Source organism: Gorilla gorilla, chromosome X, assembly GCF_029281585.2.
Source record: "Gorilla gorilla gorilla isolate KB3781 chromosome X, NHGRI_mGorGor1-v2.1_pri, whole genome shotgun sequence".
NCBI lineage: Eukaryota > Metazoa > Chordata > Mammalia > Primates > Hominidae > Gorilla > Gorilla gorilla.
The window spans coordinates 45,162,976-45,181,195 of record NC_073247.2 but is presented as its reverse complement, the minus strand read 5'-3'; the positions used below and the strand labels follow the sequence as shown (position 1 = coordinate 45,181,195).

Genomic DNA, 18,220 nt, shown 5'->3' with positions numbered 1-18,220 from the left:
GCACAATTCTGCAGAATACTAAACCGTTTATAGACATTGGAAACTCTGATGCCAGCTAATAAAAATACCTTGAAAGAGGACTTGAAATCAGTTCCTGAGTTGCATCTTAATGTTAAACTTGATGGTGTAGTATAGGGACTGCCCGATTTTTATCCTGTAACTGCAAGGAGAATATAACATTATGTGTATGTATTTTCCTGGAGTTTTTTTTTTCTTTTTACTTTTTTTTTTTCCTGTTATAGAAAACACTAGTAGAGAAGCATACACTTATCTTGAGCCTCCACTTCTTTAGGTGCAGTTTGAATGCCCCCAGTGTGTCACTGTGTCAATTTTGCCAAAATTCTCTTGAGAGAACCTGACACATAACATGGCAGCCTGATTTCAGGTTTGGTTTTCAGATCCAAAACATGCCTCCCATCCCATTCGAGCCCTCACCAATTTATCAACCAAGGATGTATGTTATTTCCTCAAAACTGATTATCACCTGTTCTCTGTGATCTCAGAAACCAAACTCAGGTTTCCAATCAGCTGGCGTGACATTGAACAATGGCCCATTTTAATTGTGCAGAGCACTGCAATTTGTAAAACAGTACCATGGTCATTGATGTTCTGCAGGTCTGGTTTGTGTTTACTGTTCCACTATAGTATTGGTATATTATTCATAGAAAGGTAGAAAACTAATGCAGAGTAATAAATCTTTACAGACTCTTAACAACTCATCTGACTAAATACTGTGAAGGCTATAATTGGACAACTAAAATTGATATAGAAATTAACTGATTGTGAAAACTTAAAATGCATGACTTTTTTGAAGAAAAGGTGCTGGAAACAGAGAATTTTATGAAATTTTAATTTGTTTTGCAAACACTGAGTGTAGGTTAGCAGGTATTTGTGGCATGCAAATCTTTTGGTGGAAAAGTCAGGGTAGAACAAGTTTTCTGGTCTCTTATAATATTACTATAAAATTGTCCAAGTCTTATGTATATATTCTTGCTAAATCTAGTATTGGACTTTGGATGGTAAGTAAATATCTGTCTAACTGTGTCAATGTAAAGCCCAGCCTATTATTTGAATGGCCATTAGTAGGTGTCTATAAAATATTTTTCACTTTTTTTTACTCCCCATATCTTAGGCTTGTTCAGTAAGAGAGAGGGAAATGGTAACTGGCTGATTTACATAGTCCTTGATTTTAGTTCACCTCTTAGGCTGGCACTATTATTTGGACAATGGATTCTAGTTGTTTACTGAAAGAGATATGATGCCACAGGCCCTGTTTGCAGCTCCAAAGTACCCACACTGAACCTTGAAATGCACCTCAGACCTCCTTGACCATGATAGCCATATCGAACCACTTTTTCAGCTTCCTGATTGAGGTTAAACTGATCAGCAATTTAAAGTTTTGGTGCTGGGCAACTGGCCTGAGTGAATCATTCCAAATGGATATAATGACAACAATTCTAAAACCTGGCACCATTCGCCAGGGATATAGTCTCAATAATCCAGTCTAAGCCCCAGGTTTTGGCCAGAACAGTGGCAGTCATGGCCCATTTCTAGTTTCTTTTGGAAAATAAAATAGCTTTTCTGTTTGAGCAGGCATATCTCTGGTTGTGGACCAAAGGAAAGGTAGAAATATCACAACAGTGGTAATGCTGATGATTCTCCTTGTTGACTTTACATCTAGGGTAACTTTGTCATTAGCCACAACCTCAGTGCTGAAAATAAACATAGGACATTTGGAAGAAAATCCAGAACTGATTATGTTTATTTACTTTTTAGAAGTATTTCCTATGCTGTAGGAGGTTCTTTTTCTAATTAGGTTCTAGTCCCTTTTACTTTTATTCTCCTGGTGCTTTCTACTATAGCATTTTACTGGTTTTTCAAATGAAATGAAGAATTGCTATATTGAGGAAATGTAACAATATGCGATTAGGAATTTTTTGGAATTTTCTCTCGCTATATTGGTTAAGCATCACTTTGCACTCCTGTATTATTCATTTATTAAATTAACTTCATTGTGTGTTTTGTCGTTTAAAAGATCTTTACCTAGAAAAAAGTTCAACATTTGAAATGCTAAATAAAGTATAATGGTTAGCAAACAGCAGCTCAGCCATGGAGTCCAAACCAACTCACCACCTGTTTTTGTAGATTAAGTTTTATTGGGGCCGGGTGCAGTGGCTCACGCCTGTAATCCCAGCACTTTGGGAGGCCGAGGCGGGTGGATCACTTGAAGTCAGGAGTTTGAGACCAGCCTGGCCAACATGGTGAAACCCGGTCTCTACTAAAAATACAAAAATTAACTGGGTGTGGTGGCACATGCCTGTAATCCCTGCTACTCGAGAGGCTGAGGCATGAGAATCACTTGAACCCGGGAGACGGAGGTTGCAGTGAGCCGAGATCGTGCCACTGCACTCCAGCCTGGATGACAGAGTGAGACTCTGTCTCAAAAAAATAAATAAATAAGTTTTATTGGGGCACAGCCAGCTTGTTTACACATTGTCTGTGGCTGCTTTCACACTATCATGCAGAGTTGAGTGGGTACAACAGAGACCATAAATCATAAATCCAAAAATATTTCTCATCTGGCCCTTTATATGGAAAGTTTGCTTATCATTTTCTACCTTAGTCTGTCTTTACAAAATGCAAAACGTGTATTTTAGCTATTTTTTGAGGATATTTAAAATAGAGAAAAGTGATCAAAATTCATTCCTGTTTGAATTATGGCTGAAAGTGAAGAGTCAAATGTGTGGCAATTTTTTTCACACTGAGCTATGTGAAAGAGCTTATCAGGAAAAAGCAATCTATTGCACTTTCACTTTAAGATATTTTATATGGGTAGATATTTAGTTACATTTTGATTTAAATGAATCCAATGCTTTAAAGTTTTTACTTATGTAAAATAATTTAGGGAAAGTTGCTAACAGTAATAATCGTTCTATAAGAGTAATAGACCAACTAGAACATATTCAGCATAGGCTTTCTTAATCAAACTCTCCAGGAATTGCATGGATGGGTGGATGGATGGATGGGTGGATGGATGGATTTTATTTTTTTCATTGTACACTTTTATATAATTAAACTTTGATGTTTTTAATTCAGAAATTTCAATTTGCACACCTGTTTTTAGAAGGATTTCCATCATGCCAAAGTGCAATATAATTGTGCACTTGTGTAAACTTTTCCCAAGAAATTTAGAGACTTCAAATGTAAGGACTATTTTTTTTTTTGGCTTTTTAATTCAAAGCTACATGCTGTTATGGAATAAAAAAGCCCAGTATGGCTAGCCTTTTAACTTCTAGTTAAAAGCCAGATCTACTTTTGTTTGAAGTTGTATGGCTTTGTTACAAATAGATGGCATTAAGAAGATGCTCTCCACTTTGTTGTGACTCATCTTTATATTTTAAGAAGTTTGGATTTGTTCAATTTCCCCTTGTTTGTTTGTTTCTTGATTGCAGTGCAAGTTCTAGTTGAGAGCCTGTGAAGCTTCCACAATTTCGTAGGAGGGGAAAATGTGGAAGAGGATGCTTGAGGCAGGGATGTACAAATATAAATAAAAGAAAATCTTAGGGTATTGGCAATTCCTCTGCTCATCGTTTATCCTACCGTAACAAAGAGTGCATTTTGGAAGCTTTCTGGGGGGATAATTTCAGAGGGAAGCATCAAAATATCATGACTTCTGGACTTAGGATAGAATCCATTGCAATTTAATGATAGATTAAAATCCATTTGCATTTTCTGCACTTACATTAAACTGAGGGCCAGAAGAGGCGCTTGGGGCTTTTAAACAACTGCTGCTCTCCATAGTATCGTTTTATATGATGTTTCCCAGCCTGTATAGTACTTTCATAGATTCACTTTGTCTCTTCTGAGAGAATATTTTACCATTCTTATGAATGGAAAATGGGCCAGTTTTTCATCATACTATTTCTACATTTTTGTTTTATAAGAAATGAATGCATTTCAATAAGGTTTATGTGTCACTAAGAGTGTGAGAAACTGTTTGGAAGTATCTGTGAACAGAGGCCTGCACATAGTAAGTGGTCAATATATGCTTACTGTTTCCGTGTATAAATGAAGGGGCCAAGCAGCCATTCAGAGTCCATTCTGGCTCCCTGGGAATACTTAATTTTAGAAACCACACCCGTGATGGTAAATACAGCAGTGAGACTAGAATCAAATAAAAAAGAAGCGGAAAAAACAAACAATATTCCTGATGCTAATTTGATGGGGAGTTGTTTTAGAGGGAGTGGAGGAGAGACAAATAAAAACTTTGGAGATTTTTATATGGTTAAGGAAGGCTTTCCAAGAAATAGCAATAAAAAAAAGAATATACTACTGTCACATGCAACAGCATGGATGAATATGAGAAACTTAAAAGCCAGACACAAAATAGTTCATACCATTTATATGAAGTTTAAGAAAAGGCAGAACTCAATCTGTGGTGACGGTTGTCCTCAGTAGCCCAGGTGGGAGGGTCATTATTGACTGGGAAGGGGCGCAAGAGAAAAATCTGGGTGATAGAAATGCCCTGTATTTTAATCTGGATGGTGTATAAATATCTGTAAGAATTCATCAACTTCTCTACTTTCTATACTTAAGATTTGTGAACTTTATTGCTCAATAAAAATTTAAATCATAATAATATTGAAAATAGGTCATGGAGGGGGCACTTGATTTAACATGAATGCGTAATAGAGTCCTTGGAAGAAAATCCTAGCAAACCCCTGGTCTGAAAACTCTGCTGAGCTTAGCATAGGAGACTTTTCTGAATAAGGACATTTCCTATTCATTTTTGTTGCAAAACATTTCAAACCCCAAAGGATGCTTAGCATGCAGTAAAATCACATCTGTTGAGCCACTGCAAGGTGAAGGCTGCTGAACATAGTTCTGTTGATTCTTTGAGGACTTACTACTCAAAAACAATTTCTTTTTTCTTTCCAGATTGGCAGATTGCTACTCTGGCTTTACTCCTGGGCGGCGCTGCCATCATTCTCATTGCATTCCTGGTGGGTTTGATTTCTATCTGCGTGGGATCTCGAAGGCGTTTCTATAGACCTGTTGCGGTCATGCTTTTTGCAGCAGGTAAACAGATTCATTACTTTCAAATGAGTATTAAAGTTTCATGAACCTTTCTACCATCTTCCTTTCTTATGCAGAAGAGGTATGTGTTTGCTGCATTACATAAAAATTGAGAGGCATTTACTATATTTTTAAGGTGACTTGGCTAAAGGTTTATCAGATTATCAGTTTTCAGTGTGTTAAGCATTTCACAGAGCACAATGGCAGCTTCTAAACCTCTGACTAAAGCATGAACAAATAATACTGCCTGACAGGGCTATTACCTTAGGAATTGCAGCAGGTGTATTTACTAACAGTCTTTTTTTACATCCAGTTTTTTCCCCTTTTTTACTGCTCCCTGGTGATCTTAAGGCAGCATTATTTTTTCTGATAAGGAACTGAAAACAAATTCCAAAATGTTTACCCTTAAAGATGTATATCTCTTTGAAAATGTGTGATGTATGACTCCAACCATTAGACAAGTCAATTATATGAAGTCAATTGTATGTTAATTAATCAACCATCATTCTATGAAGCACAGCTTGGATTAAAATATCAACCAATGAAATGAAAAGACAGGGGACTGTTTAGAAAAGGGGCTTGCAGACTAAAAGCCCAATACATGATTTGATGTGAGCTTTAATTTTCATTCATAAAAATACCTTTGAATATATTGTTCTTTTTGACTCAAACTGCAATATTCTGTGGTGCCTTCAGTTTGCCCTGTCAGTCATATCTGATTTGAAGACTGCAAAGTAAGCTTCTGTGACTATCAATAATGAAGACACTGAGAAAACCATCTAGGCTGTTAGATGGATTTTTAAAAGCTGTTTCAAGATTGGAATAGATGAAATTTCTCAGGATTTAAAGGGTAATTTGAGCTAAAAATACAAAACAGAAGTGTTCTGCTGCCCCCTACTGTTTGTGTTCATTTTCTTATACCCATGAAGGCTGGTCAGAATTGGGGGTGTCATAAAAACGAAGGTCCAAAGGGCTGAAGGAATCCAGAAGTACATCTAATTCAAATCTTTAAGTGACTTGCTCAAGATCGCATAGTAGCTACTGGCAGACCTGGGCCTGGGAGGCTTCTGAATCTTAATCTAGTGGTTCATTAACCACTGACTTCTTCACTTATTTATGCAACTATTTCTTAGGTGCCTATTACAGGCTAAACACAGTATTAGACACCTATAAAACTGGCCACAGTATCACCACAGATACTCACTAATAGAGTAGAAAGCACAATTTCAAAAAATATTTTGAAGTCTTAGTCCCAGTTATTCGGGATGCTGAGATGGGAGAATCACTTGAGTCTGGGAGCTCGAGGCTGCAGTGAGCCAACGGCACACCATTGCACTCCAGCCTTGGCAACAGAGTAAGACTCTATCTCAAGGAAAAAATCATAATAAAAGTCTTTTCTTCTGCTGAGACATGTGCAGTACATAAAATCAAAACAGACACATTACTACTACCGCTTGGAAACATCTCTATCCGAGACTTCACACTTACTTGATTTAGTACCGTGTGCTATGCCTGGTACTCATATACACTCAATAAATAGTTTTTGAATGAATGATATAAAAATGACTAAGGCATGTAGCTCATAATCTGGTGGGGTAAAACAGGCATGTAAACAAATAAGTAACTGTAATTAAGGGGTTTTTTTTAAGCAGTTTCTCTTTTGGGGTCTTAGGAAGCAGCTAGTTTCACATGACTACAAAGGTAAGACCAAAAGAGCTCAAAAAAGTAATAATTATCAAAAGGATGTTTTTTCATATATTTATGTTTTTATTTATTTAATAAATATGTTGGGCACTTACACTATACAAGTAGACAGTCTTGGTGTTATAAAATATACTCTAAGGGTTTTTACTGAAAACTGATAATTAAGTCTCATGAAGATAGCCAAACAGATTATAAAGATTTTGTCTTCTTCTTTTTTTCTCTGAGGTCTTTTATTTAGGGCGGGCTTATTACCTTCTTGAATAGTTGCTAGAATAGCTAAGAGCTAGCCATTGCTGTAGCCCATCTAAAACACTGTCCTTTTTTCCACAACTCTCTTTCTCACCAGTCCTATAAATCTAGACTTCAGAATTAGATATTTTTATAATAATAATGCTGATAAGAATGATTAATTAAGCACCTGTCATGTGCCACAGTGCTAGACACTTAACATACACTGTCTCTGATATAACAATATCAAAGTTAGATATTTATTTTCTCCGTATTATCAATGAAGAAACAGGTTCAGAAAAATTAAGTAATTTCCCAGGGTCATTTTAACTAGTAAGTTGTACATCTAGGTTTAAATTCGGGATACCTATCTGACTTGAAAGCCCGAATGAGGATTCCCCAGTTATCTTTACTTCAGTACATATCACATATTGGAAAAATCAGTGCAGAATCAGCCTTGATTTTGAATTCAGTTGCCAACTGTGCACTGCAGTTGGAGTCCGTCCTGTAACTCCAGTTACTCCGTTTCTCGGGAGCAACACCTGAAGGCATTCAGTACCTTGAGATGTCATAAAGACCACAAACTGATTGATGCAGCATGACTGCACCATAGCACATAATGAAAGTTGTGCACATTTCCAGTACAGTTGACTACAGCATATTTCTTTTTGTGTAACTGACAGTGATAGGTAATATATGATGTGATTCTGATAACTGGCATCCAGTTCTCACTAAAGACTTGGTGAAATTAGAGGGACTGCCTCTTGCCACGTTCTCTTCTTTTATTGTCTAGTTTTGAACTATCCGCAGGTCATTTGTATGTCCCACAGGAATATAGGATGAGTGTTTTCTTTCTTTCCAAGGCCTTTAATACAAATTGCAGAAAATTCTCTTTTATAATTCGATTTTACATACAGAATCCCCACTTATTATGTTATTAAGGATGATTCTTTATGTTATATCTGCAGAAAGCCTCCTATAAGGATTGTTTTTATAGAAAGGTGATTTTTTTTTCAGGGTCCTGCAGCTGATTTCCATCTCTGAGCTATCTCTGATTAGAGGCTTGTGTCTTACAGCCCTCATCACCATCCAATAAGTCACAGTGAGATAGCTGGAACCATTTCAAGTCTAGATTTTGGTAGAAAAATCAGTGTCCAGTTTAGATTTCAAACTAAAAGAGAGTTCTTCTATTCAGGATATTTAGATTACATGTTAATTTCCCTGTACCGTTATCAAACTACACTTCGGCTAGAACAATTTACAGTATCACTTCCCAATAATTAATTTCATACTGCTGCCACTAGTAGTTACAAATTAAATTTTAAAAAGAAAAGAAATGGATACCTTCATATTAACCTTCCACTGGCAAATGCTTTTTATTCTCCAAATCATTGTTTCTTTTATGTCAATTTTATATTTAGGGACCAACCTGGCTGGTAGGGCCTATCAACCTTTGCCTTTAAATTATCTCCTAATTTTGTACCTTTTTTTCGTACACCATCATTATTGCCTTAGTCGAGGCCACAACTTTTCCCTAAATGGAACGTCTCAGTCCCCAAATTTGGTCTTCCCCTACTTTATTTTGTTTTTCTATGGCAATATCTGACTGTTTTAAGATGTTTATGTGACTCCTTTATTTTGCCTTGTTGAGTATCTAGTTTTTCAGTTCTTTCTTTTAGTCTTTCTTTAGATTCCCTGACTTTTCTTTCCCACTGATGACACCTTAGTCATCACTGCCTACAGGTCCCCACACACTGAATGACCTTCTAGGGGCCTGTCCTTCTCTAATCTCTTCCCCATGTAATCTGTCTTGGATACAACACATGAGGTCTCCTTGTGAAATAAACATCTGGTCTTGTCACTTGTCCCTTTGATTTCTTCAGAAGCAAACCCTGAGATGAGAAATCAAGTGCATATACTTTATTTGCAAGGTAGAAGAAGGGATATGATAAGGAGTATGGAAAATGAGACAGGGATGGGAAAGCAGTCATTAAAAGGTTACATTATCAAGCCAGTCGTCAGTCGAAGCAGCTGGAGCTTAATTTTCTGGGGGAAACTTTAAAAACCGGTGTAGAACACGCACCTCGAGAATTATCTCATTCGGAGGACTACGGAGCTGGAGTATTAATGCACCAAATTTGGAGAGTCATTGGTTGAGAAATGTCGGTTATAATCAAGGGAGAGCAGTGTTAATTTTCTGGACCTGGCCTGCCCCATAGGCAGCTGAAGAGGCTTTAGTGGCCAGAGGTAACTCAGGCAAAGAAATACAGGTGCTGGCAATTGGAAGTCAGGCTAGCATGTACTGAAGTGGGGAAGATAAAAATATATGGATAGGACACCAACCGCATATACAATTACAATAACCTCTCAGATGGTCTCCCTAGAGAAACAAAAGTTTATTACTTTATGAAACACTATGGTATTATAGTATGAACTAAACAGCCTTGTGCATGCGCCCTTCATTTTACCCATGCGAATTGCTTCTAGCCATACTCTCTTAATAGCTGTAAGCACTACAGAATATGCTTCGTCTTCCTAGACGTCTTTTCTTTCCTCTGCCTCTTCTGACCAACTTTCATCCATCCTTTAAGAACCAATTCAAATGATGTCCCTCTGAAGCCCTCCTTTCTTTCTCTAAGCTGAATCAGTACTTGGCACAATGTTTGAGCTCAGTAAATGTGTGTTGAACATATTATAACAAACATGCATGCCTCTGCTATTGCTGTTGAATGCATTGATTTATAATTACTTGTGTGCCTGTCTCCACCATCAGAGTATGAATCATCAAAGGGCGAGGGCCGTGTCTTATCTATCTTATCCCCTTCATCTAGCACACAGTAGGCACCCAATATATGTTTGTCAAAATAGTGAAATGTCCTCCTTAGAAGAAAATATTGAATATTTCAATATCAATGCTTTGAATATTTAATATTGAAAACACTGAAAAATATCCCCTTAAAACTAGAATAAAACACAAGAATTAGTAGGTCTACATTCCCGTCATGCCTCTGATCCACACAATTTCATGGTTAGTAGTTTCATTGCCTGTTTTCAAAAAAGTGCAGGGGGCATAAAATGAACCCCAAATCTCTTAAGATTCTAAAATGTTCCAGAACTGTACCTATGTTATCTTTGAGGAAGAGCATAGAGAATACCATATCCAATGCCTATTTTGTTTCATTGATTGGTAGTAAAATAGAAATATAGTATAATGGCATTTTCCTGACTTCTGAACTCTTTATGTTTTTTTTTCTTCCCTCTACAGCATCTATGAAAGGCAAGGAGGCATTTCTACCTACATCTGTGAATTTTATTACATGGAGAAAATTATTTACAAATGCAGAATTATATTTTTCTCAGTTTTGCTATTACATTCATTTTTCTCTGTGATTCCAAAGGGAGTCGAATAATTCAGAGGCATGAAGTGTTTTACAGTAATTTTTATTGAGCTCCAACACAATAAAAGTCTAAGAAAGCTGTTCAGGAGAGTATGCCAGTGGGGCCTAATGGAGTTGTATTTCCATTTTTCCACTAGAGGGAAATTATATCATTATATTATACCATGGAGGCCAAATATTTGCTAAATAAAACACGTTGAAATGAATATTAAAAGCAGCGTAGGTAAACACCTCACTCCAGGGACTAGTCAGTTCATGAAAGAAGCAGTGTAATCATTTTAGAGTAATTCAGATTAGTTATTACTTCTCTGCTCAAACTCTTCTACCAGCTGCCTGTCACACGTAGAATAAAATCTAGACCCCAGATATGGTTCACAGGCTGTCCATGAACCACGAAGGGCCCCTGCTGTTTCTTCCATCATATCTCATGCTTCTCCCTTCCTGCTCTCTGTACTGCAATCACAGCCTTCTGACTTCTGTTCCAGTGCACCAGATATGCTCCTGTGATGGGAGTTTTGCAGTGCCTATGCCTTTCACGTGGGAATGCTCAGTCCCCACTATGTTGTTCTGCACCCCCAATTCATTCAGATCTGTGCTCATTATCTCCTCCTCAGAGCAGCCTTCTCTCACGATTGATCTAAAAGAGCAGCCCTCATCCCTGTGTTCTGTCTGCTTTCTTGCATTTCTTGTCTCTTAGCAATATGTGACACTATATTCTATATTTGTTTATTAATGGACTGACTACCCATGAGAGTAGGAGCTTTGTCTCTTTTGATAGCAATAATGCCTTAAACTGTATCACTTTAGAAACATTCAGATATTTATCGAATGGATGCATTTATTGAATGAGTAAATGAATTACTATACCTAACTCACACTCTTGTTTCAGTCATATCCTGGTAGGATCAGTACAGATTTGACGAGTGAACAGAGTATAGAAACCTAAGGAGAAGTGCCTTTTTTTTTTCAAATGTACTTGGCAACTTTGGAATTTTCTTCTCTGTAGTTATGGTTGATAGTAATTGGCTTCTTGTTAGTTTTAAGACATTTAAAACATGAAAGCTCCCTTTTCCTCACAAAGGCACAGAGCCAACTGGGCTTTTTAAAAAAATTAATGCACATTTTAGCACTTACTAACTGGAAATAGATGAAGTGTGGGTCATACAATATGCCGTCAGCCAAGTCCTAACAACAACCAAAACCTTTTCTGAGAAGGTCTGATTTCTATTTTGGATATCAGTAGGGTATCCTCTTATACAAACTTACTTGTGTATCCACTCTCAGTAGTAATGGTAGGCAAAGTGCTGACTCAGCAGTGTTGTGCTACACGGCAGAAATGTTGGGTGTTTTTATATCTAGTTCCAGGTAGGTCCTTTGACACCTAGCCAGAGCCTTATAGAAAGAAATTTTGAGGAATCATTTCCTCATGAATTTGCTGTATTTCATCAGTTTTATGGGAGAGAAAGATGACTGTTATGTAGATTTTCTAGGAATCTTCATCATACTGGTAATAATCTTTTACATGGGCTAAAAATAGATGAGAGTACATTTTAAAACATAAAATTCCATTTTAATTAAACACTCTATCCATCCTAGTGTTCTTTTTAAAACATATAAGCGATATCAAAACTATTTATGTATATAGTTTTACTATGTCAGTTTGTTCCCTCCTTTTCTTTAATTATCCACATTTTTGTTCTTTTCAGATGAATTAAACAAAAATTATTTTACCCCCTAAAATTATTTCATATATCAGAGGTTAGCAAACTTTTTTTGTTAAGGGCAAGAAAGTAAATACTTTTGGCTTTGTGAGCTGTGTGGTTTCTTTTGCAGCTTCTCAACTCTGCCATTGTTGCATAGAAAATACGTAAATGAATGAGTGTGGCTGTGTTCCAATAAAACTTTTTCAAAAACAAAAAGCAGACCAGATTTGGTAGTTTGCCAACCCCTGTTAAATATAACTGTACTCTGTATTTTTTAGGGAAAAAGATTGTCTGTTTCTTGAGGGTGGAAGCTGTCCTGTGGTAGAGAATGAGGCTGTAGTTAACTAATTGTAGTTAAACTAATTAAAATAAAATTACATAATAATTGATCTAATAGGAAGTTAAGAATTTTAAGTGGAAGACATTCTCTTGTGCATATCCACAACATAAATTTCATTTTATTTTAGATAGTAGAAACAACACAAAACAAAACAAAAACAAAATAAACATTCCCTTCCTGATTATTTTGGTTTATTTTATTCGGTATGACTAATCATATTTCCCCTTTGGCCCTGACAGAAGTAGGATCTAACCAGGGACTAAGAGCTAAGTTTTGACCTCTGTTACAGTAGCCATAATTGGCCTAGGTTTTCCTGTACCATTATCTCTCTTGCCTTTATAGACTTAATTCTTTTTTGAAAGTAGGTGGAAAACAGATATGAAAATATCATCTGTTAATAACTTTTAAGCCACTTTTTAAAGACAAGAGGCATAGAGTGGATGAGAAGAAAATAATGAAAGTAGCTTTGGATCAGAGTAATGTAAGCAAAGACATCATGATGAGACTTTCTGGCATATTGGGCTGAGTTAGTATTGCAAAGCAGCAACAACATCAGAAGCACATTGTCACTCACAGGTTGACCAGTTGCATCAGTAGAAATTAATTTGAATTTCCTAATTCCTTAATAGCATAAATAAATAACAAGAGTTTCAGTTGGCATTGGGGTCACTATTCTTTTTTTTTGAGACAGAGTCTGGCTCTGTCGCCCAGGCTGGAGTGCAGTGGCATGATCTCAGCTCACTGCAAGCTCCCCCTCCCTGGTTCAAGCAATTTTCCAGCCTTAGCCTCCTGAGTAGCTGGGATTACAGGTGCACACCACCACACCGGGCTAATTTTTGTATTTTTAGTAGATACAGGGTTTCACCATGTTGGTCAGACTTGTCTTGAACTCCTGACCTCATGATCCACCTGCCTGGGCCTCCCAAAGTGCGGGATTTACAGGCGTGAGCCACCGCACCTGGCTGGGGTCACTATTCTTGAGGAGCTACTTACATGGTTTAGTAGTGGCACAATTTTGTTTAACTAGTACAACTTGCCATAATAATAATGATAATTATATTTTTAAGGGGAAAATCACTACTTTGCTCATATAAATTATTATATTGCACTAATTATTTTATCTATACTAATAATGATTTACTAATTAATAGGATAATTCTTATATATTGGGAAAAGGTATTTAAACAAAAAAATTATTAGTATTTTAAAGTATACCATCTAGAACAAGCCATCTTTAAAATTTTTGGCTTTTATGTATATTTGATTACAAAGTTACTCTCATACATATATAGTTACATATTTATATTATTTTATTTGCTGTAAATAACATTTTCTAATTTTGATTTGCTTTTCTTTCAGTTGTTTTACAGGTTTGCAGCCTGGTCCTTTACCCAATCAAGTTCATTGAAACTGTGAGCTTGAAAATTTACCATGAGTTCAACTGGGGTTATGGCCTGGCCTGGGGTGCAACTATATTTTCGTTTGGGGGTGCCATCCTTTATTGCCTGAACCCTAAGAACTATGAAGACTACTACTAGAACCAATAGTCTCAAAGTAAAAACAACCACCACCATCCAACAAAAGGATTACGTCTGCATCTTTTCTAACTTACTATTTTCTAAAACACTTGTGGAGCATCAAGCAGTTTGCTCAGTTGATTTAATCTTTTTTGCCTTTTGGCTGTCAACATCATAACCAGCTTTTACATCCATTTTAGAAATCTGCACAAATTAAGAGAGCTGATTAGACATAGGCAAATGCTGCAAACTTCCAATATGTTCATATCGTTTTTCTTGACAAATGAAGGGTCTATATGACAGCAACCATTGTGAGAAACTAGTTGGAATGAGATTTGCCTCAATCTCCTATTGCCTGCAGGGGAGCAGTTGGCATAAGCAACATTTAGAAGTTCCTTTGCGCTGACAAGGATTCCACTGTTAGAGCCCTTACCGCCTGCTTATCCTACCCAATGACTACATTGGCTATTGGTTATTTGCTTGAGTGAGCCCTTGAAAAATGAACTGCCCTTCAGCATCTAATGGGAGTTGTGAATGTAACTGGTTAATGATACACATTCCACCTTCAGGAACACTCTTTTTAATGGGAGGTTATGCTTTGGCAATCAGCGTCTCCCTGGGAAGAGAGTCAAGACTTGGAGACATGTGCTTCTCATTATGTGGTTAGAAATTGGTGCCTCAGCCCTATCTAGACTGGGGAAAAATTGAGGATCTCTGTTTTTCCTGGGGCAAACAGAAAGAAATCTGCATGAGTTGCTTTTGTACCCTTTAAATCATTTGCCAAACATTGCAGCAAACAAGTGTGCGTATGTAACAAGCTTCACTGTTTTTATAGAAGGTGAACCATTAGTATAAATGGTAATTAGTTGTTCCCTAACCCTCCACATACATTTGCCTATTACACGTAAAATTAATATTTACTCTAGTGAAGTGGTTTGAGCACTAACCTTGTACACATTGTTAAGAGGCTTAGATTGGTATTCATACTTATTTACCATACAAAAGTATGGTACCTTAAAGCTTTTGCTCTATGTTCTTTACTGTTTCACTGGAAAGTGTCAATAGAGTTGCCTAAGAATAAAAATTGAAATGGTGTTAATCTGAAAATTAATGATTCTCTGTAAGCACTGTAGTTGAAAAGAGAGTAGCAATTAGGATGATCATTTTGTGTAAAATTCATTAAAATAGAAGGCTGCTATTTTTTGCAAGTATTTTAAATGTCTTCATTTTTTTCAGAAAGGAATAGTGATAGATTTATATAAATATCTAAATGTCTCAGTAGAGGAGTAGAATTCATCTGGTTATCACCTGGTCCTCTGAAGTTAACTGATGGGCTAACCAATTTGTGCACACACTTAGGATGGATTTATGTTAAGGGAATTACTTACTGACTGTTCGATGGAAGGAAGTATTAATAATAGGGAATAAGTTTGCAACTAATCTCATGCTGCAAACTTGTGTTAATTCTGTTTAATATACAAATTTGGATAGCTTAATTATAAACATATTTTTATATCAAATATACAGTTCTAATATAAAAGCTATAAATAATTATTTTTGTTAACAAAGACACTAAAACAGTATGTTCTGGTTTTGGCCCTCTTGCAGAAAGAAGCATTAGAAAAATTACTTTAAAAGTAGCTATATGTTACTGTATTGCAAAATCTGTTAAGAGCAGGACCACATCGATAGTATTTAATAATTTGTTTTACCTCCCAAAACACAGTTCTTCTTTCAGCTTGTCTTAAGAATGGTTGCCAAAAACAACAGCCAAAAAAAAAAAAACCTATTTTATTATCCAAATGCTAAAAAACACACTTATGAATTTTCTATAAAATCACGAATATGAAGTACCAGGTTTAGTCTTACTTTAGCAATGATAGACAAAAGCGAATAAATACATCATAGACAGAAACCTTTATAAAAATATATGATTCTATAAAGAATCATTAGAAATTATGAGTGGAAATTCTCCAGAAAGATAGTATTATAGAGTCTTTTGAAGCAATTTTTTGAGAAATAGTAAAATCTGGGGCAGAGTGTCTTGCAGTTAATTGCATATTGTCAGAGCAGCATGAGAAATATGATATTTGCATAGGGATTTCAGCAACTAAACATTCTCTGTTCTGAGATCTCTTTATTCCTGAATAATGAAAGAATAGTACTTTGGTGCTGACACCAATGAGGCACTTCTCTTGGTCCTAGTAGAGGATGCAGTGTACTGTTAAACCAATATCATCACATCTCGAGTCTTATCAAGTTTTCATTCTCTGTCAATATGACAAGCTCAAAGTGACAGAATATGTTATAGGTTGAAGCACACATATTTGCAGTTTACTGAAAAGTAGATTTCTTATGTGACTTTTTTCCCTTCCCAGCAAACAGCCCTACACTAGATTTCTACCATCACTAATATTTAGAAGTATTTCATTACTAACAATCTCAGTACAACATGAAAATTGTTGCTTCTCATCTAAAATACAATTTTGTCTATCAGAGTAAACACAAGTGAAATTTTCACCTACATTAACATTATGTCTTTGCAGCTTTAGGTTTGTTAGATGTGTTCTTAAGCAGAATTTTTAGCCACAAACCCATTGTTAGATAGATATCTATGGATATAGATCTACATCTATAGATATAGATATACACACATATATATACTCACACACATATAGCATAAAATACTCAGCAGGGCTAGTTATTCCGATTTCTTGCACAATTATTTAGCTTTTTGTAAGTTCAACATGTAAATTTTAAAGACATAAATATAGAGAGACTTATGTGTTTGAATATAAATGATATATATGGATTAGCATGTACCTGTATATTATTAAACATGCAATGAACTGACTGGTAAGTGACGTCTAATTGTATGGCTAGCAATGTAATTTATTCAGACTGTATTTTTGTACAGAGCAGTGCACTCTAACCTATGCCTCTGTGTCCTCTTTAATGCCTAAAGCTGTGCCTAGAAATTTCATCTGTCTTAAAAGTAAAATATACTTCATGCTGTTTATGCTATTAGTTTCTGTACTGCTATTCTATATTTATTATTTTTAAATATATGACATGTTTACTACTTAAACATGAATTCATGGTATCCTGGTTATTTTTTTTAAAGTCATCTGGGGGAAAACCTGTTTATCACTCCAGTGATTTTGAGTTTGCAGTTTCACAATCAGTTCTTCATTTCATGATTTTTGTAGTTGACATGAAGTCATCTATGTGGAAAAAAATAAAAATAAAAGTGATTTCACGGATGTGGTTTGAATTTGTGTCTTCTCTGTTGTGTAAACTCTTTAGACAATGCTTCTAAATTACATATATTCATTACATTTTCTCCTTCAAAATATATATTATTTAGAAAACAACTTAATATGACATGCTGATTTTACTTGAAAACATTTTTAAATTTTTTATTACAAATTATCTCCCAAGATCCTTCTATTCTCCACAGCCTTTGCACGGTCAGTGATAAAGGAATACTGTTAAATATCTTTTATAACCTTCTGTTTTAAAATGTACTCAAAGGAGATGTAGTGCAGGCTTCCATTATTCCGACTCTAATCACACAATTGGAAATGATTAGTCAAAGGGTTTGATACGGTATTTTGTTCTTTGTGTAGTTTTCAATGTTTGCAGAGTGTTAAAGCCAGCTTGTCTGTATTATCTCTTAGGAAGACTAAAAATTCAGTGTGTATGTATGCATGAGTATGTGTGCATGAACGTGTGTGCATGAGCATGTGTGTGTGCAATGTGCATGTGTGAAGAAACTGATGAAGTCAAAATTCATCACCCTTTGATGTATATAAATGGTGAGTATATGTGAAAAAGCAATTTAAATTAGGCATTCAATAAAATTCACTTGCATGTATGCCAATTTTTTTTTTTTTTTTTTTGAAAAGGAGTCTCACTCTTGTCACCCAGCCTGGAGTGCAGTGGCGCAATCTCAGCTCACTGCAACGTCTGCCTGCCGGGTTCAAGCGATCCTCCCACCTCAGCCTTCCAAGTAGCTGGGACCACAGGCACGTGCTACCATGCCCTGCTAATTTTTTGTATTTGTAGAGATGGGGTTTTGCCATGTTGCCCAGACTTGTCTCAAACTTTTCAGCTCTAGCTATCTGCCGCCTTGGCCTCCCAAAGTGCTGAGATTACAGGCGTGCACCACTGCACCTGGCCCAAAAATTTTTCTCGAAGATATAAATAGAACCATAGTTGAGCAAACTTTCTTGTGTTGATAAAATCAGTTTG

At 36.1% G+C, this 18,220-nt stretch overlaps 1 protein-coding gene across 1 annotated transcript in view; it reads left to right on the top strand.

Moving 5' to 3' along the window:
* TMEM47 (transmembrane protein 47) overlaps positions 1 to 17,229 on the top strand; it is a 30,244-nt gene extending 13,015 nt beyond the window's left edge. The window contains exons 2-3 of the mRNA XM_031006105.3: positions 4,939 to 5,079; positions 13,809 to 17,229. Of these exons, the coding sequence (XP_030861965.1) occupies positions 4,939 to 5,079; positions 13,809 to 13,987 (320 nt within the window). The 3' untranslated portion in view covers positions 13,988 to 17,229. The remainder of the gene's footprint in view (positions 1 to 4,938; positions 5,080 to 13,808) is intronic.
* The last annotated feature ends 991 nt before the right edge of the window (positions 17,230 to 18,220 follow it).